Genomic DNA, 26,542 nt, shown 5'->3' on the forward strand with positions numbered 1-26,542 from the left:
TCTTTCTTGTGTTATCTAGTATAATGAGAATTTCCTAGAGGCTTAAAACTTGGTTTTGCACTGAAGGTCCAGCAGTTATGAGATCATTAAAGTGTATGGTGAAGTTTCCAGTATAGCCAATGTAACTTTTCCTGATAAATGCCTGGCCCCTCCCCAACAAGCTGCAAAGCAAAAATGACAAGTACTGTAATGTTGAAACTGGATCCAAAGGGATTTAGCAAACTGAGCATTTGCCATATTTAGCGTCATCAAAGTTCCTTCCTCTCATACTTCAATAATGCTTTGCTGATCTTCTAGATTAGTCTGATGTACTGTTTTTCTTAAATCACCTACGCTACTATTCCTAAACCCTCCCCCTTTATCTCTCTTGGGTGAAATCGTGCATATACTTTAATACTCATAAATTGACTATGAGGAAAAAATGATAAAGCTAAAACGTGCATTTGGTCCGTATCAGGCTGTGCCATTGATTTGCTCAGGAATCTGTGATACTGTGTTCCTTTCCCTGCACATTGGAACTGACAGCTTGTAGCAAAGTCAAGTAAGATGTTTAACAAACCACATGTCCTATCGTTTTTAGCTTTGCTGTTGTACCCTTGTGGCTGTGAGCCAGAGACAGACAGAACGCCTCCTCCAGCGCGATGCAACTTTGCCTGTGTTTTCTGTGCACATGTGCATGAGTGCGTAGCCGGTTCCACGTTTCTCTCTCTGGCAGTAGGGTTAGCTGGAGAAACCTGTGCTGAGCTGCACAGAGCCATTTGAAACTGAGTTTTGAAAAGGAGGAAAAAAAAAAACCACAATTTTTTTGTGAAAGGTGAAGATGCTTCTCTGCTCTGGGTCAGTTCTTCCAGGGAGGGAGAAGGTGGGTTGTCCTGGTGAAGGAAAGCCACAAATGTCAGTGTCCCAGCACAAATACCGAAGTTGGTCAGAAAGAGAGGGCAGGTTGCTGTGCCACTTGATATCTGTCTCATCTGTGGTGTTGCCATAGGCTTTTCAATGCCAGCTGCAATAATTAAAGTCAGGTATTGTTGCTATGCATTAAAACAAAACAAAAAATTAAAATCCCCAATAATTTTTTTACTCTCTTCCAAAATCTATCTTAACATCAGAGCTCACAGTTATGACTGTGACAGGATGATTTCAAACAAGTGGGACACCCTGCTGTGAGTTAAAATAAAAATGTGGTTAAAAACCATAAATAAGATATTTTTTTTTCTGATTTATGTACTTACAACAAGCAAAAGTAATTGGCCTGAGGACAATACCTGGATTTTACTCTTCCTTTGGCTCCCACTCCTCCTCCATGTTCCCTGGCATTTTTGCGTAGTTACTGTCGTTCTCCGTGTATTAACGTCTCTCTGCACGATGCCCGTTCCTTTTCCTTCTGGGCATTTAACGACTCAGTCTTAGTTCTGAAGTCTCGGGGTCTCTCTGTGCTAGCGATGTCGCTCTGTGCCCTCCTGCCTACTCCTAACGCTCGCCGCGCTCCGCTGCGTGGCGAGCAAACGAGCACCAAAGCAAGCCCCCGCACACGCCATCTTTCTGAGCTCAGCCTGCCTGCTGCTTCACGGGAGCTCGCCCGATTCTGCAGACGTAGTTATTGAGATTGATCACAATAGTGGAACGTCTGCCAAGCTGCGTTATTTGCACAAATACACTGTATGCAGTTTGGGTACAGTGGGGCTCGACGCGATGATTGCCTCTTTTCATGGCGCTAGTTACGGCACGTGTCGTCGTTTCGAAGGGGGAGAAAACATTTTTAAGAAGTTTGCTCTGCTTTTGGCAGGGGAAAACCATACTGATGGGAAAAGCTTAATTAAGACCAGTTGTGCTCAAGTCTTAGCAGAATGTTTGACTTACGGCACCGTGAGTTAGTCCCATAAAAATCAATGACATTATGTAAAGCAATTCAAATAACACCACCTACAAAATCTAAGTAATAACCTAGTCATGTAAGCAGCCTACGAACCCCTGAGAGGAACACTGGCTGCCAAAATTTTCAGAAGTGATGACGGCTTTAGGCCAATTCCATTTTGGGATGCTCAACTGGAGATCTGTTAATGACAGCCACTTTGTCAGGAGGTCCTCAACGGTCCATTCCCTGAAAATGAAGTGTGGCCAGCACTGCATCCAAAAATTAAGACATACTAGATTATGAAAAATTCTGGCCACTCGTGCTTATTTTAGGAGCCTGTATTCTTCGCCAATTTCATCTGCAGGATGCATCTTGAACTGGATTGGTGTTCATCAAAAGGAGAGTTAAAGCCTTCGAACCCAATTCTTATTTAAACTAAGGCCACTTACCAGTGGTTTTGCGATACGCAGGCACTACAAAGTACAATTTACAACCACCTGAATACTCCTTTACACAACCAGAGTGGTGCAAAGTGGCCTCAAGAGAAGTGAAAATCAAGTCCGTAACTTGCTAACTTCCAGCTCAGAGATTGCTTTTTCCATACCAACTGCTCTGCCGTGGCATTCTCTGCACTTCTGGTGGTACCAGCAGTGGGCACAGCCTAACGGGACAGTTGTTTGTTTCAGTATTAAACTCCTTGTGTTTTTTTCCCTCAGCTGTATACTTCCTCCTTCAAGGGCTTTATTGTTGTAGCATTTCAACATCGTTCTCAGCCTTCTTAAAGACAAAGTCGTAAGGCCACTGTCTGGTGATTTGCAGCAAGGGGAGTAAAGCTGCTTTGGCAATCTGAGAATAACAAATGTAGCTGTCCTGATTCCTCGGAAGAAAATCTGAAACGTAGGTGTCTAGATGGAACTTCTTTTTCACTTAAAAATCTTGGTTTCAGGAAATTCAATTTTTTTTTTTTTTTTTTTTTAATTTTGAAGAGGCTCTCTTGTGAAACAGCAGAGCTTTCCTTGAAACTGCACAAGAAATGAACCCATTTTTTAATCAAGTAACAAAATCCACAGCCTGCAATAGAAGGTCCGTGCTTTGCATGTATCAATTGATGCTTATTAATCAGTTTTTGCATTTAGTTGAACTGCGGAGTGTAGTTGGAAGCTATTAGGGAGAGAATCGCGAGAGGAATACTGTTGCAGGACTACACTTGGTTTTTCTGTTTGTGTCCTTTGGATTCAAGGTGTTTGTATAATGAAGTTGGCACGTTGATATATGATCTATTTTTTAATGTCATTACAATTTTAGTTCCCTCTGCCTTTTTGTCATTGGGTTACATTTAAGCACAGCAAGATCAACTTTAAACTTCCTTACTCAACAGCTTTATTAGTTATAACGTACCGTGACCTTTCTCAACATTCTTAAAGAAAAAGATACAGTGTAATGTCACTTTACTTTGCTTATTGTTCTTTGTTGTGGTGAACAAAGCATTTTCTACAGTGGCTATAGCACATAATTATACAGCTTTCAATAGCGGTGTCTTGGCACATATCAAAGTTCAGAAGAGCCTTTAGAAAAAAAAAGATGTTTTGTGGCAGCCTAGGGAGGGTCTCATCTTTCCTTCAGAAAATAGTTCAAGGCTCTTCTGTCAAGCTTCCCTACTTAGAGCTTTTTCTCCTCCTGCTTCATAAAGTTTAAAGGGGATTCAGTGGAGTTCTATGATCTATTTCCTTTGAAAGATTGTTCCTTTGCACAGAGAAGTCCTTTGACTTCAAGAGTTCACAGATTCATGTCTTTAGGTATCATATGTCTGACCTTATCAGTTACTCTATTTAATGTAGGAGAAAAAGTCTCAACTCTTTGTGTTTGTCTGTTTTGCCTCTGTGAAATGATTTGGTGAAAAGACCATCCTTTTTAACACACCACTGAGAGGCCGTTTCTGACTGTAACCTACCCTGTGGCTCTTCTGAAAAAAAAAAAAAAAAAATTGTCCTTGTGTTTTGTGTATGGATGATTTCACAGTGAGAATAGAATTATACAAGGACAGACACACATAAAAAAATCTTTTGCTCTTTTTTCCTAAATGATCTATTGGCTATTTTGGTGGCTGCTACTCTGGTTCCCCAACAGGCACAACCATTTAACAAACACAGAGATAGCGGCTGGAGTGCTGGGCCAGCAGTAGGTTTTCCCTTGCTTCGACCTACCCCAAAGGCCTTCATAATTAATTGTCCTTCAGAGATGAGGAAAGTTCAGAGACAGTGTGTGTAGCGATGTCTATTGTCTGACATTCAGTTCTCCTTCCCTCAGCTCTTTTTCTTCATTCCACAAAGGGTTATCAATAGGAGCAGGGAGCAAGCTCTCTTCTAACAGCTGCTGGTGGTGGCTGTAGCTTTCTGTGGAAGGTATCATTGTGTTCAGCCATCTATGGATTAAATGGCTGGAAAAGTTCTAACAACCCTTTCAAACGGGCGTGTCTATTTCATCTAGATTACACAGACCTATTTAGCTAATTAAAAACTTTCTCAGAACCCCTTCTCTCCTATTCAAGGGAAGAAAAAAAATTAAAACGCCACTGTAATTATGAAGAATGGCTGCAATGAAACTTTGGTAAATAAATGAAAAATTCGATCTGTCAGCTTTGATCGAAACGCACCCGAGTAAGCATAGGCTTGTTTGCTGAGTTGTTCTGTGGTTTAGTTTTGTGTTTTTATTTTCTTAGAGGGAAGAAAGGTGCAGGGTAGAAAAAGCATAAAAGAAAACATTGGTATAAGCTGTAACAGAAACAAACACTCGCCCAATTTAAAAAACTGCCACAGTTCCTACTGTCTCTGCTCATAACATCGAAGTGCAAAGAAGGCAGAGTTTGCTAAACAGATTATTAATATTGTGGTGCCTTCTGCAATTAATTTAGAATCCTCTGTGGCGTAATTATTAAACTTCATATACAACAGAACAAAATTATATACATGCTTCCTTGTTTTCCCTGATGATATGCTAAACAAAGATATGGTGCGGTTATAGGAGATAGGCAAGAAGTATAGTCAAATTAGGGCTGTTTATTAACAATCGTTAGGTTACTGCTCCAATTAATTGGGCGAAGCCAAACAGGACAAATACAATCATTCTTCCACTGAACAGTTTAACTAGCATATTAGGGAGATTTTAGGGGGTTTTTTTTTGTCTTAAAAAAAAAAAAATAAAAAAGAACTCCACTCCAGACCTTCACCTGCATTCTTCATAAATACATCACTTGGCAATGAAAAGGAATAATCATATAAAACATTTTCTGGGCTCCATCTCACTTCCTTACTGTTAAGAAGGACCGCACAACAATCAAGATCAATTATTGGACTGATTAAGTTATTATGCCTGGCATTTTGAAACAGGTTTTCTGTATTTAAGAAGAAATTGCATACAAAGTAGATGCAGCTAATACAGTAATGCAAAAAAAGATCATAAAAAATTAAAGTTATTCTTATGAATCTTTCATTAGAAGCAATGAAAAGGGACACTGGTGAAGCCAAGTGCTTTGTTCTTCTGAGCTCCTCTTGTAGGGCCAGATCCTGCAAACAATTACGTACTTGAGTGTTCCTTCTGCGAGAGTCCTGTTGGCGCCTTCAGCGTATCTCCTGCTCTTTCACGGTTTGCCCACTTAGGCCTGTGGATTACTACCAGCGTTGTTCTACTTTATCAAACAGATGTTCCCTTTAAAAATTGACAAAAGTCCTGTAAAAAAAAATACACCACAAAATCACACAGCTGTACGGAGACGAACACTTGCTTTTATGCAGGAAGAGCTGTTGTGAAATGATTTAAGGCTACTCAGAGCTTTTCAGATTACTCCCCACCGCAAATAACATGTTAAGTACTAAATTGCCCTAAGCGGTGTTTTATTACTGATCAATAAAATAGTAATCTTGTCTTTTAGCGTGGAAAAATATTTTAGTGGGATTTTTTCCTGGTTTAGTTCATGGATAGCAGTAAACCAGAAAGCGCAACCCCCCGAAAAAAAGCCAAACCCGTCCTCGTTTGTTTCTAATTTGGCTTTGGGGGAATCCTAGGATTGTTCCAGCTGAATGGTGCAGAGTTTCTGTGCTTGTGTGTGTGTGCATGTAGTGGTGGTGTGCTGTGTTTTGTTTTGGGTGGATTTTTTTTTTTTTTTTTTTTTTTTGTTTCTTTTACAATCATTTACCAGTTCTCCCCCTTATTGCCCTGTCCTCTTCCCAAACAAAACAACCTCCTTCAGAAAAAAAAAAAAAAAAAAGAAACCAGCAAAACAAAACTTGGCAAACTCTTCCGACTCCTACTGCCATTTCGTTTTGCATTCAACAAGGGGTAGTGGGAATTGAAACGTCAACTGGAGATGGAGAAAAGCACCAATTTATAGTGCGTTAGCCTTGCACAATTCAAGATTTCTTTTGCTGGCTGCACACATTATACCCAACATCTCGCCACTCTCTTGTGGCAGTTGTGAGGAATGGCTATTCCTTCCCGTGTGTGTACTACAGGCCTCTAAAGACTCTTATTTATTCTCTCCCATGTCACCTTGTGTACAGTCTGGTCTGTGACACTGATGGTGATTATGTCATTATTTTGCTCTGGGGGCTTTGGCACATCTGCAGAGCTGATGCACATCTTCTTTGTTACGCTGGCATACGTCCCATATCGCAAATGCTTCATTAGCCTTACTGCCTGCCTCCTTGCCAGACAAGAATACCCAAATCCAAGCTTCTTTTTGCTCTGGTCTTTTGTGTCTGTGATGAGCCTTTATTCATCTTCCTAGTTCTTCCCTGTTTTCTATTTTTCTGTGTAAAACTGATTTCCAGATGTCCGTCATTCTCCAAAAATCCATCGTAGATGAGGAGTGAGAAGCAAGGTGAATTTTAACCCATGTTGTCCCTCACTCGCGTAAAGTCTTATCCCTCACAAGCTGAAATGCTTTTTCATTCATCCTGCATATAGAAAGAGTTCGTTAGGCTAGGCAGCTCAATTTTAAAACTTGGTGTTTGCCAAAAAAAAAGAGGAAAAAAAAGAAAAGGAAAATAAATTAGTGATTTCCCTTACCAGTTAATAAATCCTAGTTGTGGTAATGGGTAACATGTAAGTGGCACGTGTTTCTTCCGTACTTTCTTAATTTCTTTTAGATGACATAGCTAAATTTCTCACTCAGAACTCTTGGAGAAGCAGCGCTGCCAGTGAAGGAGGAGGGTGTTCACAAGACCTGATCAGCTGAAATGTCTTATATCCTGTTTTAATGTGTCACGTTGAAAGGACATAGAACATTTCGTACTTTGAAAATTGAGGAAAATGTTTGATCTTCTAAACTTTATCTAAGCTGTTCTATGTAAATGTCGTACCAGAGAGATGTGAAATAGTGGGTTAGCTTACTAGCTTTGTAAGGTTTTTCCCTCTGCATCCCACCCACCCCATGCTTTTTCTCTGTGACACTGAACTAAATTCTGGGCTGGATTCTCAGTTTCTGGTGTAAATCAGCTCCAGCAATCATTGCAGTTAATTAATCTGTGCCAGCCGAAGAGCTGTCTTTTGTTGTGTTACTATACAGTCAAGTGTGTGAATACATGCTAAATGTTAATTGGAAAAAAGTCTCATTTGTTTATTTTAAAACTAAAAATTAAATGCAGGCCTAGATGTGGAGCCACAGAGCCATCACGTTTATGGACATGGGGTGGAGGGGGGCGTTGTTTTTATTTTCGTAAGGCGCTCTTGCCAAAAGAGGAGGTCCCAGCCGATACCGTCTCACAGTGCGGGGTCAGGGCTGTGTGACTGACTTTAACAGAAGTCTTACAGATAGGATTGCCTGTCCTATAGGACTTTGAATAGGTCACCTTCACGCAGAACACTGTTTGCTTGATATCTTCAACATGTTTTGAAATGGCCGAGAGTCAGACTCTCATAACGTGAATTAGCAAACTGTCAATAACCTTTGGAAACCGCGGGAGATGTTTAGCAGCATCGTGACCCACACTGGTTTCTGGCCCAGCTTTTGGGGTCCTGCCCTTTCTCAAATCAGGTATCCCTGGGCTGAGAGGGCAGTGGCAGTGCAGGTTTGCTTGTGGAGAGACCTTCCAACATGAGTATGGAGTGCAATGGGGATGCTGTTTTCAAAGATACTTAGATCTACAAGGGCGAAATAGTGAGGCTGTGAAGAAGTAATAGCAGAATATTGCAGGGCTACATGAGGACTGTGTGTCCTTCACCTGCGTGAGAGAGAGATAACCTGGGAGGTGAAGTAGCCACGGTTCAGTATTCTACTGAAGTGAGGTTAATAAAGCAAGAAGTGAAGTTAAGAAATACTGATTGGTCCAAGAGGGAGAGTCTTCAGAGTACTGGATCACTTTCTGTAGATACACAGAGCCCAGGACCAGCAGTACTGGAGTATTGCTGAATTTCGTAGTGCAGAGAAAGAGCCTGGTGTCTTCCTGACGTGCAAGTGTGGGTGGGCGAGAGAGAGAGAGGGACAGCCAGAAGGGCTGGCTGAAGGTAATCAACGTATTGGAGATGATTTCTCCCTGTAGATCTGGAAGGGGCAAGGTTCATCTTTCTTATCTGCAGAGGGGGAAGGTACGTAGTCAGGCTCTGCCTCGTTGTACGTGCCACCGGAGGGACTCGTGAATTGCCCTCTGCGGGGGGGTGGTTTCAAGGCTCTGGTGGAAATGTGCGGTCAGAAGAAGTGGTGTCCAGGTGGTGGTCCAGAGCGCTCAAAGATGTGGCCTTGAGCTTGTTTCTGTAGTTAACAGAGGGAGAGGCTCTGTAGAGAGCAGCAGACCAGGGTGGCATGATCTCTGTTGCTAAGCAGAAAGGCTGCTGCATTGATTGGGACTTGGGGGAGAATGGTGGCATAGACACGTAAATGCATTTAAAGCAGTAGTCTACAACTTCAGAAAGTTTTTAGAGGAGAGAGGGGAAATCAACGTTGCAAATAAAAGCCCTTTAACTGCCGAGTATCAATGTTCAGGGGAAGCCGAAGTGGCTTATCTCATGCAATTGCGGAGAGGGCTGGCTCCATCAGACGAGGTCCAGCCTCAAGGTTATCTAATCCAGCGCCGTCTGGAGTCGCACCATTTCCTTCCGCAAGGGATAAAGAGGAGTCAAACGAGAGGGAGCTCTGTCCATTAGGACGTAAGACTTTGTCTTCTGACCTCACAGGCTTGCACGGCTCACCCGTCCCCGGCAGGTCCTGCACTGAAGCTTGTAATGGAGTGTTGGTAGCCCGTTTGGCTACCCACATGGCTCAGGGTGGAATACATGGAGCAGTTTATCCCATCGCGATGGGCTCCGGATGCCCATGAAAATGTGGTTACGTTGGGAAGAGGTTCATCAGAGCTAATCGGGGGGAGCTTGGGCTGGTGGAGCCAGCTTCATTAGCAACACCCCTCACCCGTAACCATGCACAATTTCCTTCCCCTGCCTCTACCCTCTGCCATGGGCAAGAGGAAAGGAGGTACCCTGCTGCCAGAGGGCATGCTTACCACCTTCGTGACACCCCCAAAAGGACCCCGGTGACTGCCTATTTCCCTGCCAGACTGATTAAACACCACCTGCTTCCCATCCCTCTCCTCTACCTCCTTCTGCACTCCCTCCAGCCCAATACACGCAAAACAAGGAGGGAGAGGGAACAGTTGCAGCTTTTCAGAGCCAGGCACAGAAGACAAAGGTGACTACAGTGCAGAGAGATGGGAAGAGTGTGCAAGAGCAAGCAACACCAGTTACAGATGTTTACTAACTGTTACAATCTTTTTCTATATATAAGATACATTCTAGATGTATAAGCCTGTAATTATCACTTCTACTACAGTGTTCATGATTCGTCTATGAGGCCAAATTTCTGCTGAACATAAAAAAATCCCTGCATGCCACAAGCTCTACGAACCAGTTTTCCTCTATATCCATGGTCTAACCAGCAGTTTCTGCCTCCCCAGCTCTTTTACACGGGGAAATATACCACGAAAGCATAGGACTTGCTGCTGGTGAGAGACATACCTGCTGATCCTCCTGGTCCTTCTGAGTAACACATCACATTCCCATCTGGCTGATATGACCAGGAGAGTATGCAATCACCTCTCTGCTGTTCCCACAGCAGAGCCAGAATTGGGTGGTCATCCCTGTACTCTCTTTCCTGGACAGGTTTTTTGTGGGCGCCTGTATGTGGTACCTGCCAGAATTTGGCAGCAGGGTACGTAATATGCCGCTTGGCATTGTAGGCAGCCTCTTGTAGCAGATTGCATTTCACCGCAGTGGGACTGAGTTAAGTTAGACTATTCTTGTGTGCACAAGTTTTATTTCTTCTTCAGTTTTTGAATGAGACAGCTTCTGGGGTATGACAGTAACCCCCCCTGTGATTCTTTCTTACATTTCTCACCACATACTAAACCCCCAACTATCATAAGCCGTAGGAGCCTTAGTGATTTTTCCATTCCGCGGCAGTGCCATTGGCGATGCAGTAAGTTCAGGGCAATCAGAGTTTCCATTAGAAACCTCTACATCTCATGCAGTTCTAATTCATCAGCAAGGCAGAAAAAGAAATTTGATAATCATCTCCCTATCAAAATGCTATCAATGATTTTTGAGGATGGAGAAAGGGGAGAACTGAATTTCAAGGTGCAAAAAGTCTAAATAAATGTTAAATGGAAAGTATTTTTCTTTTGTTTTAGCCCACTCTACTCGCAAGTCTTACCAACTTTTGTGCTTAAAAACTAGCATGTTAAGGCTGTTGTGTTTGCACGAGAGAGTAGCTGTGTTTCTGTGGTGGACACGCTCATCCCCTGAACCATGGGCTCAGCAGTCCCAGGACAGAGATCCTCTGGGGGTGCCGACGTGTGTGGGATGCCTCTCATGTACAGCAAAATGGGAAGATGGGTCCTAACAGGGAGAGCCCCAGGAGGCAGAAATGGGGTTTCAGCCTGAACGAGCTGTGGAAGCGCCGTTGTGTGCATCCAGCCGGGGTGCGCAGCACTGATGGCGCTTGGCGCTCCAGCCCCACCGGGAGCCTGCAGAGTACTTCCCAATCTTTATTTGTGGAAAAGCTTAATTGAAATGCAAGTGATTAAATCTAACGTATCACGCAGTATCCATTTTCACTGCACTACCACTTTCACTTCCCCGATATTATCAGACATCTCAGCAGCCCCACTGTCAGGTTTTTTTCCTTGTAAGAGCCATGCCCATTCTCTCTCTCCTTTGTGAGCTTGGCGGAGGAGATAACAGTAAGCCAGCAGAGATTACTAGTGCTCCAAACTCTACTCAAGGGATAAGGGATCTCAGCTTCATTTCAAACTAACACTTTTAAAAGACAGTCTTAAATCATGTGAGGGGCGTGTGTTTTCCAACTTTTTACAAAGAGTAAAAAAGCTACAGCATAACAGCAAATACAATAAGAAACCTCTTGTTGTTGTTCTCCTAATTTTCCTCTTTTGAACCAGGCTCAGGCTAATGCTTTTTCCTTCCCAAATGGCAAGCTCAGCGCTGTGTTGTTAGTGCTGTCCCAGAAGAGTGGGCTTTTCTTTGTGTGCCACGGTGGGAGAACACTCCATCCTGAACAGCCACCCGATTTCTTGTCCATCTTTTTCCAAAAAATCTGTTTCTTAATGGATTTGCACAGTAGAAGTCCTGAGAGGAAACTTGAAGGCAATAAATGCAGACCATGGTGGCACCAGAGAGCTGCTACTGTAGCTAGGGGAGTTGAGGGATGCGTAGTGGTGGGCAAACTGGCACCCCACTCTCTAGAAAGGTGGTGGTTGGGAGAAAAGTGTCTTTACTGGAGTGTCCGATAGTTGAGGTATTTTTATTTGTGTTTTTAAAATAAAAGCATCCTTTCCAACTATTTCCCTCTCCTCATAAGTGATAATGGAAGAGGCATTAGCCTTTCCATCGCCTGAGCCAACCTGTTTTTTTTTTTCTAAGAGGTGTCCAGGATGTTCAGCCAATTGAGTGATCTAATTAGCTGAAAATTGTTAATTTCCTTTACCTTATAAAGCACCTAACACAGAAACTGTTAAATAATGTTAAGTGTCAGACTTAAACTGAGAACATTGGGCCATATGCTGCCGTGGCTTTCACGCCAAAAAGTGTAGCAACTTACTCCAAAACCTGCCTCCAATTTCTGTGTAGAAGCCAAAGCCTCCTGCTTGATATGCTGCCACACCAACTCGCAGCGCCGAGATGGTCCCACGCAGCAGCTCGCCGCGCTCTGGGAAAAGAGTCTGTGCGTGAGGGGAGGTGACAGTCTGGATAAACGTGGCAGGAGCCAGGACACCAGTGAGGTATTGCAGACACTGCCCTTGCGAGTGCAGGAAAACCGACGGCAGGGCACTGCTGCTCAGGGCAGCGTTATCCTGGAAACGGCGGCAGATCTGTGCCTGCAGCTGCTAATTGCGCAAGTCCCCAGTCTGTGGAGGGCCCGGTGGATATGTGGGCTGCCTTGTAGCTCTTCCTTAAAGCAGGAGGGGTCCCTGGCTTGATGGGATGCATGTGAGGAAGGGGCTGGTCCCAGTGTCACCAGCATCCCCGCAAGCCCCCAGAGAAGTGGCCTCAAAAGCAGTGTGATGCCTCGCTGCATTACTGCTGGCATTGCTCAGATGCAGTGTCTTATGTGTAGGGACGGACCGGGAACGGCTTGTCCTTGGTAGGTTTCCTACATGACAGGCTGCGGATTTGGGAATACACATTTAGGTGCCAGCTTGCTCCAAAAGCCCCCAGGCTTAAATCTTCTTCATGTGAGGAATGGGTTCAGGGCTACATGTGGATGGTGCACATGGTATTTCTCAAGCATCTCCTTTAAGAACGTTGTATCGTGCCCCCAAAGCTCACCTTACTCTGACTTCGGGGACAGGGGGGTGCACATCTGGTTTGTGCTTTGTATGAAGTTTTCTCAGCAGAAATATTTCCCTGAATTGCCTACTGCTGTTGCTGTACCTGTGCTGGTGCAGACTGCTGTGCACACACTTTAAAGCTCTCTGACCCGAAGCTATTCATGGTGAGACTGCTCCTCCGACAGCAGACGCGCTCACCATCCTGGAGATGTTCTCCATCGCTTGCCTAATAGATGCTGTTTACGCCTTATTCTTGGGTTAAGAGGCTCCCTGCGGTGTCCCTCTCTCTAGCCACTGTCTGGATCATCCAACTAGAAGAGTGATCTGGCCTTCCCCCTCTCACCCCCTCCAACCTGTTTACCTCCCTTTACCACGACCTTGCGCTCTGCAACGTGAGCAGCCTTCACCAGCTGAAGACCTCTGATCCTAAGTCCACTAGAGATTTTGGCTTTCCTATTTGGCAAGGCGACTTGTTGCCCACCAGGTCAACATGAATAAAGATTTTCTAAATCCATGAAGTCCTGCAATTGCAGGGGAAAAAAAAAAAAAAAAAAAGCTGCCTCCAGATACAGATAATTTAACCTCTCCTGGCAGCCTGACATCTTGAGCTGTCTGCACTGCCCTTGTTTATTTCTGTTCATAATTAGGATAAAAAAAATCCAAACTCGCACTCACCAAGAATTCTACTTTATATAAAATTTGAAAGTAAAATCAATCCTGGCCCAATCTTATCATTTTTAAAGTATGTTTATCCAGCTTTGTAGTAGGAACAAGCAGACTGTTTGAAGGCCACATAGTTTTCAAACCTTGGTTGCAACACGTTACCCCATTTTGAAACCGTCTTTATCTAGCCGAGAAAACTAAAATCTGTTTGACAAAGTAGCACTCCAGCCAGTTTATCTTGCAATATGGCTTTAGCTCACAGAGCCTATTGATTTCCTTAAATTAATGTTTACAGAATGCTACTGAATTTCACTCAACGGGACATTGTTCTTTTGAAGCTTTGTAAAATATGATACAGAGTGTTATTGCCATTTGTTCCTTTGCTAAGACTGATGAAACATTTATTTTTTTAAAGTGCAGCCTTGAACTATAGCTGTTTCCTACAAGTGTGTTTACTCTTGGAACATTAGTAATACAACACACTATCAGACTCCAGCACAATACCACAGGCAAAGTCTGTAGGTACACTCCAGCCAGCCTAATCGTATAAATGGAGCTGAAGTTTAACGCAGATTAGACATTGTATGAGAAAAGGTTTCGAGCTTAGCCCAGCTGTCCCTGTCTGAAGGATCTTCAGATCTGTGCGCTACAGCCAAGCAGTTGTCTGACGCTGTCACAATATTAGAACGGTTGCATTGGTCTTGGTACCTCTAAACATGGGACCCCGTGCTGAAAATTAACATCTGATCCTCTCCCCCTGCCCTCCAGACAAGGTGAATAGCTTTATGGTTGCCTTGCACATGGTTCGGAGGCTTTCGATCCGATCTCTGAGGAGTGCTTAAAAATCTGCTCCAAGAAGCACTTGCGGTACTTCTAGTGTCCACCCAAATTTTGGTAGTTTACTGAAATGAGGTCGCTGCTACCTATTGCTGAAATTTTACGAGAAATCACAGCCACTAATGACTTGACAATTTTGCTACTGCTTTCTGCTGCTTTACTACCATTAGACACATGAGTCCAATAAATCTTGGCTGTTTGCTTCTGAGAACCGACACGCCAGACTAAACTGGGCACCCTTACGTAAGGTGGTGTGTGCCTTATCCTACAGGCACTGGAGTGAACCGCTCCCTAGGAGTATGCGTGGGGAAAAAAGTGCTCCCGAGAAAAATGTGTGCCCCCAGCCCAGCACTACCAGAGGTGGACCATCCGCAGGGGAAGTAAGCTCTGTGTTGAAACCAATGGAGCGCTGAAAACTTACATCGCTGAGGAGCTAGCTGCCCCTTGGTAGCCTCCCACATGTGCTCCAGGAGAGGGACTTAAACTCCACGTTTATTGCATGCAATATTAATGCATCAGCTGGCAAGGGAGAAAAATATGAAGTCATTTGGGCACCTAAGACGCAGGCTTCTTGCTTTATAAGACTGTGTCTGGGAGCAGATGACTTTTCTTTCTATCATGGAGGTTCCGCGTTACCAAGTCCCAACCCCCCGCAGAGGGGAAGGGAAAGCCAACTCTCTGACTTCTTGCCTTTTTATCTAGTAATCTCTGTGTGGCCTTCCTAAAGCATCTGAGTTTATCCATTTAAGTCCACTCTGTCTGCAGTACAAGTCCCCAGCTTGTGCTACTGCTGTCAGGAGATATGTCTCTCCTTGATCAATATTTACTTAACAAACAGCAGGGATAGGAGAGTTTGTTTAGAGGAATCATGTGTGCACAAGGGTGAATGAATGCTCGGTAAAGTACTTCACCTGTTTGTCTCCTTTCCTAGGGTATCTTTTCTGCTTCAGGCCTCATACTGGGCTTTGCTGCCATTGCGCCTGTGAACATGCTCAAAGCCACCCTGCTTTAGAACAGCTTCGCCATCGGCTGCAGAAAATGAACTTCTGAGTACATATTTTATCCCCTGTTCTAGGAAAGTTGAAGGGAGAAGTTTAGAAACTTGGTAAAATTACTTCCATCGTTAAAAATTACTTGAGGCTGAAGTGAAAATAAACTAAACTTCCCGGACTCTTGCACTCATGGAAGAAAATATTTCAAAGATGTCTTTAAGCATTTTGTTGGCACAAAATGTTTCAAAATTGCCACTGCCAAAAACCTGAAGAGTTCTAAAGAAAAAAATTACATGCAGGTAAATTTTCAAGGAAGAAAGTATGTTTAGTGTTTTTAAAGAATAACTTCAGAAAGGTCTGCTATTCATTTATCCAACTAAAACAGTTGTTTTTGATGCCTGAAGTCATTGCATGCAATTAGCTTTGAGGCATCTGAGTCTAGTTGGGGGGGGGGGCGGTATTTTATTTTGTGAATCAGAGTTGTAAAAGCCATCTGAAATATTCATGCAGAATTGTCTGAGAAGCAGTTTCTGTTTTATTTACTGCACAGTAGAACAGCCACAGTGGATTAGCTCTACAATACCCGTAACAAAAGCACAACAGCTGATGCATGTGATGTTAGGAGGTGACAAAACAGTTAAAGTATGCTGCTGGCTACAGGCAAGCAGTCAGCAGATGCAGACAAAAGGGTTTGTGACAAGAATAACTCTCTCTCCAAGGCGAGCAGTCAAGAGTATCCAAAATACCAATACCCTTTTCTCCTTGACATTGTCTTCTTACAGTCAGCATTTTATTGCCCTTTTATAGTAAAAAAACAAAAAACAATTCTCTGGAATATCGGTTTTAGCTTGACTTTCACAATTCTGCAATCTTTACATCTGTATTGCTTTTTCTATCATCTAGGTTTACCACTTGAGCAAGAATTTTTGAAAGTTTAAAAGATTAACTGTAAAGAAGCCCACTCTTAATAGGATTAAAGACATGAAATACACTTATAAATCTTCGAGCAGACCGGTGGCTTGTTTTGTCATTTGGTTTTGGTGGTTTTCCCCTTTTCTATTAAGAGAGAATTAAGCATCTTATTTTGCTAATGAAGAAATAAGGCTCGGGTAGAAACGGAAGGTTTGCTTGACAATGGGAGAGATTTAGGTGCTGGAAAGGGACTGTGAATGAGCTGATGTTTATTTCAGAAGTGTGAAAAATCAGCTTATATATCTCCAGAAGAAAAAAAGAGAGAGAGGGAGAGAGGCTGTCTTCTTTCTAACCTTTGTAATTCCCCTTCTATTCTCTGTGACATTCATTCAGCTGCCAAGCATGTTTGGCAAGGCTTGAGCCAGTGAGTGCACTTCCAGTGACCGCTAACCTTGGTATGTCCTGACACTTATGATGAGTATCTGCAGGACACAGAAGGCAGGCAGGCTGCTATGTCAGGCTTTTATTATGTACTGCAGAGGCTGGGGACAGTCAGTTTAATAAAACAAATCATCCTTGAAGGTAAAGCAACTGGGAAGAGGAGGAGGGCTCGGGGAGGGGAGGAGATGAGGAGAACGGGAGGGAAGGGAGAAAAAGTCTTTGCTGCACAACCCCAAAAATAAATGAGTTAACTGATACAAGACAACCCAATAATGAGAAAAACAGTGAAGGGCCACTGATTGGCCACCAACTTGAGACACTTGTCTACTTCTAGTGTCCCCTCCTTCCCAATGGTGATTTTTAAAGCCCATTCATGCCACCAGAAAGGGAAGCCTTATCCTCTTTGTTGGCTTAAAATCAGTGTTGCTTCACTGATTTTCCTTGAGCAATGCTGACTTAGACCTGCTGAGGATCTGCCCTCACCTTCCCAGTCACCGCTGACTTTTTGGTAATGTTTTCCTTGAAAAGAAATTCAACAAGTATTTTTAAATCATATCACTTTCTGCAGCTGCGTATGCGTCTGTACCAAGGAAGCGTGAGTTAGGTCTGATTTGGCTCCAACTTTTGAGCCATTGGAACTATACTTTTACTCACATACAAATAGTTTGTGCTGAGTATTTTTAACAAAGCACTCCCCTACAGTGCTAATCCACATGGTTCAGCATGGTAGTTGCATATGCAAACCCAGGAATGAGATAGTTCAGGTTTGTTGTTCAAGCCAAGGAAAATGACAGTAGTTAAACCAGCATAAATAGACAAGGCAGATGAGAGCTTTAATTCCCTCCCAGTTTTCACAGACGAAGGGGATGTGTTAACGTGGCTAAGGCTTGAGAAGGGGCACTGTGGTGGTTGCTGGACTGCATTAGGAGGTATGGGACCGATGTGTACCAGGTGTAAATCAGCATAAAGGCACTGAGGCTGGTAGAGCCCTGCTAATTTGCACTAGCCAAAAGTTTGGCCTGGGACTTTTTCCTTGGCAGCAAAGCTAAGTTATATTGACAAAGCATGCAACAAAGTGTGATTTCTTTCTAAATCAGGCTGATGTGGAGGCTTCAGCCTGAAATCCACCTAGCCTCCCCGAGCAGACCTCATTGTCTTTCCTCCTGGTGAATGTACAGCGTGATTCTTTGATTGACTGCTGCCACCTGATGCTAAGAAAATGCCCTGGGTTCATACTAGGGATTGTTGGTTCTATTAAAAGCAACGTAGATGGAGTTTATTTGTCACTGAAGCATTTTCTGCAGATGTTCCTACTTCAGAGATGTTCAGTCAGTTAGGTGTAAAGATGCGCTGAATAGGTCGCCATCACTTAGGGTCAGGGAAATGCTACCCCCAGACACATAATTAACATGGCTGACTGATTATTGCCCAGTGAAAAATCTAACTACCCATCCATTTAAATATTTATTTTCAGGCTCTGGACTTGTATTTTCTTTATTTAAAAAAAAAACCAACAACGGTTACTCTTTCTAGAAAGGAAGAATTTTGGCTGATGTACTATCCTGTGGGGATTAATCACAGTGCTACTCACATTACAACATGCAAAGTAATGTGTGTAATCCAGTCTGACATGAAAAATTGCTAATAACTTCCCAAAAGGAAAGAGCTATGAACGGCTCCAATCCCTGAGGAGTAGGGGAGATCTTTAGGAACTCGGTATTACAAGGAGGTCTCTTCAAAGACCTCGAAGGGCTTCATTCGCTATTTTGTTTGTGGGTTGCCCTCTGCAGCCTGTTGTCCCAGGTTCAAAGGGGCCCAGCCCTGCAGATGTGACTCAGGTACAATGAAGTCAGAGCTTAAAAGCTAACTCCTAGCCTAAAATAAAAGCCTGTGTATCTTTACAGGGGTGGGAGGCCTGAAATGTAGTGGTTTCACACTTCCCACTCCGTGGAAAAGCAGCATCCCCTACATGGAACGCTTTCCTATGCACAGTTAGAAATGGAATGGCAAAGGCTCAACTTAAAATCATAGAATCAAACCCAGGTTGTCACTTTTGTGCTTAAAGTTGTCGTGGGTGTAACTATGTAGGAAGAGGTAGGGCTTTTTGCATCTGGACAACTTTATGCTTCTCACGTAGGTGCCTGTAATTGCCTCCCTCCTATCTCCGTCAACTTTAAAGGGAAGAAAGGCATCTAATACTGGTCCTCTGGAGTGGACACCAAAGTTGAAAGGTGTGAACTTATTTTCTCAAGCACAAAGGCAAAAAACAACCAGTTTTTGCCTTCATGAGCTATCAGTGTGTGCACCAAAAAGATGGTTATCTACTACATTTCTTGCTAGTATCATGTAGTCAGTGACTCCTTCCCCTTGGTTGGCGCCCAGCAATACCAAGGGTGAAGAACAGCACATGAGCTGTTGTTTGAACTGCATGAACAGAAAAGTGTATCATTTTTTATAGCAATGCCAAGAACGAGACAAGCATGGTATCTTTTGTAGACATATTACCAAGTGCCCAAACAGCAGAATGGTTATGTGAGGTTTTAAGTTACTTCTTTGAGCTGAAACAAGTGAAACATAATAGTTATTTTCTTCCTTCATGATTATTGCTGGATTAGAACATATGTAAAAGCGTTTTCTGTCTGTGCGGCCTGTTGAATGAAAAATTTCCACAGAGGGCAGCCTGTCTTTGGGAGCAGAGAAAAACATGTGGGGGCTGGATTTCACTCTCAGAGGTAGACAGAGACTAGGGCTTCTGGAAGCAGAGTTTGTCAGCTGGTGTCAGGGGGAGCTGATCTCATGCTTATCTGATGGCAAAACGTGGCTAGCAAGCTGCTAGTGTTTCCCCAACAGTGATAGGTAAGTGAGGCTCCAGAGCCCTGCCGGATCAGGTTAAACATGCACATTTCGAGGCAAGTTTTCTGAAAGTGGCTTCTCCAGGAAGAAGAACAGAAGTCTGAAGTAGAGGACAAGGTGCTGGCCCTGATCTGGCAATGTGACATGCGTTCAGTAAATGAGTGAGGTCTGCCCAGGTGTCTGTTGGCCACAGGAATGGTTGAAGTGGCCCCCAGTGTAGGTTAGAGAACTCCTCTTGCCGGAGTGGGCAAAGAATAGCAGTGAGGGAATACTTGCTATTATAAGCGTGCTGGCTACTGGCCGGCTGTGTATTAGCAGTTCTAGAGCCGTGAAGCCATATTTCCGTAATAAAAATGGAAAATAATACCTTTATGGAGATGACCTCAACCTTGCAACTGACCTACTGTTCATTATAGTGATTGCTTTTGAATCATTTAAGAAAGAGGGTAAGAAGGTGGTGCTGGTGCCTGAGACAACTATTTAGGATGAATTACCAAAGTTTGGAGGTAATTGTGTGTTTTAACATTCACTCATTGTTCAGGGGCTTCTGAGAGTGGCATGCCCCTGCTAGCTGGCCGTTTGGCTCACCTGTGAAGTGACAGTGACATTTAGAAAACCCGGATGAGTTTGACGCATCCCAGCACTTGGAGCACAATGCACCCATTGAAGAGGCTGGGGTTTTATGTGTAGGCTTCTGAAAAGGAAGGAAAGATCATCATGTCTCCCGAGAAAGCCATCTCATGGGGGTCTCATGCGCAGCAGCCACGGAAGCAAACTGTTAGCTGAAGGCTTCTTGCTTGCATGTTTTTAAACTACAAACAATATTCGGAGATACTCTACTTCTTTGATAGCTTTCAGCGCTGGTTGTGACCAAAGTTAAGTGCAGAGGTACAGAGGGCTTTCTGTGCATGCATAGCTTTCATATTAGTTCTCACATGGAGAGGAGAACATAGCCGTAAACACATGGGTAAAGTATCAAGCGGAGATTTCTCTCCTTAAAGACAATTGTGTTTGTTTCCCCTCCTGCTAATTATATCCTATAATCCCCGCTCTCCAAACTCAGACAGTAACATTTTGTTACCTCCATTCTGTCAGTAGACTTTACAAAGATCTCTAACACATGTTATAAAAGTTATTGCTATAGTACTATATATAACAGCTTTGCATAAGAGAATAGAAGGCTGCCACATTTAGAAAATGCAGGTGCTATGTAAGCCCCTTTCTGAAAGAAAGAACTTAGCTCAGTTTCCTTTGAAGAACCAGAGACTTGAAATTGAAAACTGTATTAATGCCATTGTCTCCTTGTATCAGCAGGTTCCAGAGAGATTCCTGGAAGTGGCTCAGATCACGTTACGGGAGTTTTTCAATGCCATTATCGCAGGCAAAGATGTTGATCCTTCCTGGAAGAAGGCCATATACAAGGTCATCTGTAAGCTGGACAGTGAGGTCCCCGAGATTTTCAAATCCCCAAACTGCCTACAAGAGCTTCTTCATGAGTAGAGAGTTCAGCAGCTATTTATGAATGTATGAAAGTAGCAGTCCCCTTCTGATGCCCAAGTCATGTGTGTCTCTATTTTAATTTCATATATATGTGTATCGCATACATATATATGTATATGAAATTAGACTGTGATCCCTCCTGGATTTAAGTTTTCGTTTGGTTCCAAGGGGATGGTTATTTTACTTCAGCCTTTGGTTTACTTTTGCCCGAGACCCTTAACATTTGGAGAATCAACGGGGTTAATTTTCAGGGAGAAGAGTTTGGAAGCGTGTAAAAGCCTGTCTTAGCAAGTTAGGGCATTATGTTTAAAAATGCTTTGTCAGATTTATTGCTTGCTGCAAAGTGGCATTTTGTCTTAGTGAGACTAATGTCATGGCACAAAACTACAGACAATGAAGTTTATATTATGTTTATACTGCTAAAGGTCTGAACTCTGTGGAGTCACTTCATAAGCTGCGAGCTTTTTTTTTTTTTTAATTTTATTTTATATACTTTTTAACCAATAACTAGATTTTGTTCCATACTTTAAAAAACTACAACATCTATTTTAGGTACTCACTCCAAGAAGTGATACCCGAAAAGCAAACCCTATTCTTCATGCTTTCCTTACAGAAACGATAAATACCCTGCACCAGTAATCAACATGCCAGGTTGTTGTTTCTCTAAATTGCAGCAAGGGACGTTTGCACAAATCCAATACCGTTCTTGCAGGGTGAGGCCAGTAATTCATGCACAATATTGTATCAACCACACTAATTTTGGAATATGGTCAGCTTATTAAAGCGGAAGCATTTCACTCTCCATAGAGTAAAAATGAAACCTTCAGCGTCCTATATTGCCATGTCTCGGTCTTACTTTAAGTGGCATTAGTCCCTAAATTTATTCTTTTCTTAGTCCATTCTGCTCCCAAAAATCCCCTTTCCAATATACAAAGTTTTCTGTCTGTATTCGACGTCTGTCCTGAGAAGCACTTTTTGAATGATCTTAGATATAGTAGAAGAAAGCATCTTCACCTCACAGTGCTGAGGCAAAGGAAAAAAAATAATTGTTTGTAGCTGTAGAATATAATTAGTCTTTTCCTAATCAGAAGAATAAAAATTACATTTTCATAAAAGTCTAATCAAGCATATATAAAAATCGCAGTGTCCTCCTGGCTATGCAGGGTTCAGATGGCCAAACTGGATTTTTAAAATGACAGTAAGTTGCAGCTTTAAAAAAAAAAAAAAAAAAAATCTATTTGAGCAACGTGCTGCACTTGTCTTCTGAAGCTGGAGCTAGTCTTGACCAAAATCTGAGCTACAGTGTGAAGTCCATGATGGGTCTGGGTTCGCCTGAATGCTACACCACAATATGTCAGCAGACGGAAAGAAAGCTAGCTGCTAGTTCTCGTGCTTTCTTCAATGGCTCTCCTTTTCTCACGTTTTCAGAAAGGTATTGTCTCCAGGAGTTTGGGGGAAGGTTGGATATGCTATGGCACTCTGTATTTGTCATTTTCTCTGTCGTCTTTTGTACGGATGCAGTAAGAATTTATTGTTATCGTCAATAGTGTTTTCCCCTACATAATTCAATCTGAATCTAGAGGAAGTTCCTAATTAGCTGCGAATTATCTTTAGACCATCGAGGATATTGTTACCTTATTTCTTTATTTTAAAATTACATTTTGACTTTGGAGAGTGAAAGTTTACCCATGTGACTGAAGAGCTGACCTGATCATTGCAATTTCACTTCATTTACAAATACTGCTGATAGACAGAAATGTATGAAAGCAATTATTGTTAGCAGAAAGCCTTAAAAACCTGCTGACTTCAAATTAAACAGCACAATCCTACGATTCTCTGTCATTCTTTTCAAGTACTGGCAGTATCTGTGGAGTATAGGCAATGCAGACAATAGCATGGGATGAAGTGCCAACATTTTCACTATGCATTAAAAGCAAAACAAATCTTCTTGATCTTAGACTCCCTGAGAGTACCTAATACTGTACGCATCCTTACGGTAGACAGGATGTGTATTTTTCTTTCTTTTCTTCCATTTTCTTTTGTTTTCTTTCTTTCTTTTTTTTTTTTTTTTTGTGTGTGCATGATTTGGTAAACATTACACTTCATAAAGATGTAACTCCAATGAATCTGAGTAAGAAAGGATGAAAATTGTGTTCATGCACTTTTTTGATTTATGGGAAGAAGTGGCATAAAATGCTCAAGTTTTAATACAGTAAGTTAATCATCGGCATACCATCAGATACAAAATGTAACACTGCATTGTCACCTTGGACATAAGAAAGCAAAGCCATACTTTAGTCATGCTATGTGGACATACTACTAGCTACCATCTCAATCTGTGATTTTACTGTTACTTTTATTATGTTTTTATTATTATTATTATTATTAATATTATTATTATTATTTGGCTGCAATGTGATTCACATAATCTAAATAAGTGAAATTGTGTACTCAACACTTGATGTTGTTGCATTTATTTATTTATTTATAAGTAGTATAATCTCAATAGTAAATGAGGCATAGGAATTAAGAGTAGAAATTTCATCTTAAAAGCAAAATAAAAAACTCCTTTGTCTGAAAAAGGAATAAACTATAATTTGATCATTTCAGTGATGCGTTTTTTCTGCATTTTATAGCCATATTGCCTTTGTGCCTCCCAATACACCTAAAATTATAAATACATGGCATAGCTCCTACTAAATTTTAAGTAGAAAGCAGTTTCTTTCAAATTATCTCAATATTATTTCACTAAAAATGGCTAAAAGGCAGGAGGCTACTTTTATTGTAATGAAAAGTTTACATAGGGAAAGAATTTCAAAATCCATGTAGAAACCCCATGTTGCCATTCATTTACTGCTAATTCAGATTTATTTCTGCATATAAACTTGAGGTTATAGTCTGTGCCTAGACCTTAAATGCACCAGCGGAAGGATAAAAAAAATCCTTCAAAATACCAGTTTTTCCCCCACAAGTACAATTGTTCTTGTGCCTTCTGTGGCTTACAATTTTCATCTTTTAAACTTTATTTTTCAATTACTACAGCTGCAATAAACACTAATTTATTTTTTTTTTCCGGCTGTTTGACATAATGTTGATAGCTATGCATATTTTGTGTCTTTTTAAAAATTAAAAAAAAAAAAAACAAAGCAGGAGAATACGTTTTTGAAGAAGAGAATTTTTAGAACAGTTTGATAACGCAAATTATTTTTTCTCAATTGTTTGAGCAGCATTCAAGTTTTGAAAATTCTTGTAGAAGCCAATTTTTTGTAACTGTGGTGCAAATCTTGTGTTTTCTTAGCCTGATGAAAAGTAGTATAGAAGCAATATTTCATACGTGACATATGTGCATATACATATACATACGTAGTCACACACACAAAGACAAAATGTGTGGGTGTATGTATGTATATATACACAGAAACACACACACACACAAAATATGCGTATGAAGTGAAAAGCTTACCTTTTTCCTATCTAGATTAAGAACCTATTTTAGACATTTGTTATGTTTTGTGAAAAGAATGTTCTATTTGAAACTACAAAACATTTAATTCTTACTGTATCTCTGGTTGTTTAATGGGAACGTTTCACATTTAATGGTAAACACGTGGAAGATGTTAGAATGTAGTAATTATTTAAGAGAGTGTTCACCCATGTATTCCTGAGGTTTGCTTTGTGCCTCTGAGTATTATTTAATTAAAGTGTTTTAAGTTTGCAGAATCTTTGTTACTGTACCAGGTATGTGGGTGAACATTGAAAATCGAGGGGAACTTTTATAAAGCAATGTAAATATTCAACCTTACGGCTGTTCTTGCATAAAGACATAAGATTTTAATAACTACATTCTGAAAACATCTGTTGAATTTATAAGAAACACTACAGTAACTGTATAGATAGTTGAAAGCATTCTTGAAAATCCAGCTCTCTACTTTTAAAAGTTAAGTCTCTTTCATCAGATGTCAAGGGAATGGGTAATACAGTTTCTGTAAAACTGCAGAATTTTTTTCTATGTATATGAAGTCAGTTAATAGAAAAATGTTTTTTTTCCACAGGTTAATATTAATTAAGAAATAAAGGTGAAGATTTTGTGGCTTTAAAGATAGGATTTTCACCAGCAGCATTGAAAGATTATACATATATATATATACAGAAAGATATATATATATATTAAAAATGGAAAGTGGTTTACAAAACCCCCAAAATGAGCACTGTACATGAGAAGTGAAAGCAAAAACTATATTTGCCATGTGTATTATATAGCAATCATTGGTGTTAATAGTGCAAATGTTTCCTTCTGGTACCAACTATGTGTTTGAAAATTCCAATACACATTGTTTTCAAAAAGCTCCCCTTAAGGAATGTAACTGGTTTATATGAGTAAGCAGTTACTGTATTGCACTTAAATGTTCTGTTGAAGGAAATGCAATTTTGTTTTCTGTAGAACTGTTGGTTGTAAACCATCTATAAACTGAAGCTAAAAATGCTCATATTTAGAGCTGGGATGAAAACTGGTATTTAACCTTTGTATCTTCTTAGGAATATCCTTTTTAGTGTATGAAAGGTGGTGGCACTATGACTTTATTTAGTCTTTTCATCTGAGCCACAGTCACCTCTCTCCCGAAGCAGCCACCTTCCGAATGCACAAATATACCAGGATATGTAGAAACAAATCTAGAAGAAACAGCGAGCTTACATTTTCCTCTAAAATCCATCCTTTCTGCATTAATTGTACATCTCGAGTGAGATATTAGACAAACACAATAACCATCTCATTACCATATAATGTGTAAGAGTCAGAAACTCAAAAAGAAGAAAATAAAAAAAAAAGCCTCTTTAGGTTGGTTTTAATGATGCCCAGAAGAGTCAAAGGTTAAGGTTTAAACTGATATTGTCCCAGCCATTACTCATATGTATATAGTTACAAAAGTGACAAAACACTGCCTTTATATTATTTAGCAATATGTTGTAAATAGCATTATTAAGCTCTTTTTTTGTAATAAAGACCCTTTAATTTGAAGATAGTACAATAACTGAACTGATAAAGTCAATTTTTGATTTTTTTTTTATTTTATTTTTTAGCTAGAGGCAATTTCAACTGTGGATTTTTTTGTTGTTGTCTATTGTTCTGAAGACTTTGCATAATTTATTGGTTTAATTTATCCTAATTTATTTGATGAAGGTGTACAATTTTGTATTACCAAGGATGTACTGTAATATTAATTGATGACAAGATAAAACAATAAGACTCCCCTGTCCGTTTGGAAAAAAAGGTGCAGTAGACAATTGATTGAAAAAGTTACAATTCTAGCTTGGCAGCTACTAAATTTAAGATAAACACAGGAAAAATGTTGGGGGGGGGGGGGTGGATTTTATTTTGTGTGTTTAAAGCTTTTGTATACTCTCCAGACTTTTACCTTTTTGCTTTGTACCACTTAAAGGATACAGTAGTTCAATTGCCTTGTGTGCCTTCCATCTTCTCTAAACTGAATGTATGTGCAGTATATATGCAAGCTTGTGCAAAATAAAATATAAATTACAAGCTCATTGCCATTGTTTATATTTATTTCCAAAAGTTTATGTTGTCCCATGTCAAGAGGTGAACCACTGCACCTCTCTGCTGCAGCCGGGCTGTGCCTAACACTGTGGTCCTCACAAGGTTT

At 41.2% G+C, this 26,542-nt stretch overlaps 1 protein-coding gene across 2 annotated transcripts in view; it reads left to right on the forward strand.

The window, feature by feature from the left end:
• PROX1 (prospero homeobox 1) overlaps nt 1–20,882 on the forward strand; it is a 36,419-nt gene extending 15,537 nt beyond the window's left edge. The window contains exon 4 of one of the 2 annotated variants that reach the window (XM_086629369.1): nt 20,694–20,882. In XM_086629369.1, the coding sequence (XP_086485495.1) occupies nt 20,694–20,882 (189 nt within the window). The remainder of the gene's footprint in view (nt 1–20,693) is intronic. The other variant, XM_009992366.2, reaches the window with a different exon arrangement.
• The last annotated feature ends 5,660 nt before the right edge of the window (nt 20,883–26,542 follow it).

Source organism: Tauraco erythrolophus, chromosome 2 (assembly GCF_009769465.1).
Source record: "Tauraco erythrolophus isolate bTauEry1 chromosome 2, bTauEry1.pri, whole genome shotgun sequence".
NCBI classification, from domain to species: Eukaryota; Metazoa; Chordata; class Aves; order Musophagiformes; family Musophagidae; genus Tauraco; species Tauraco erythrolophus.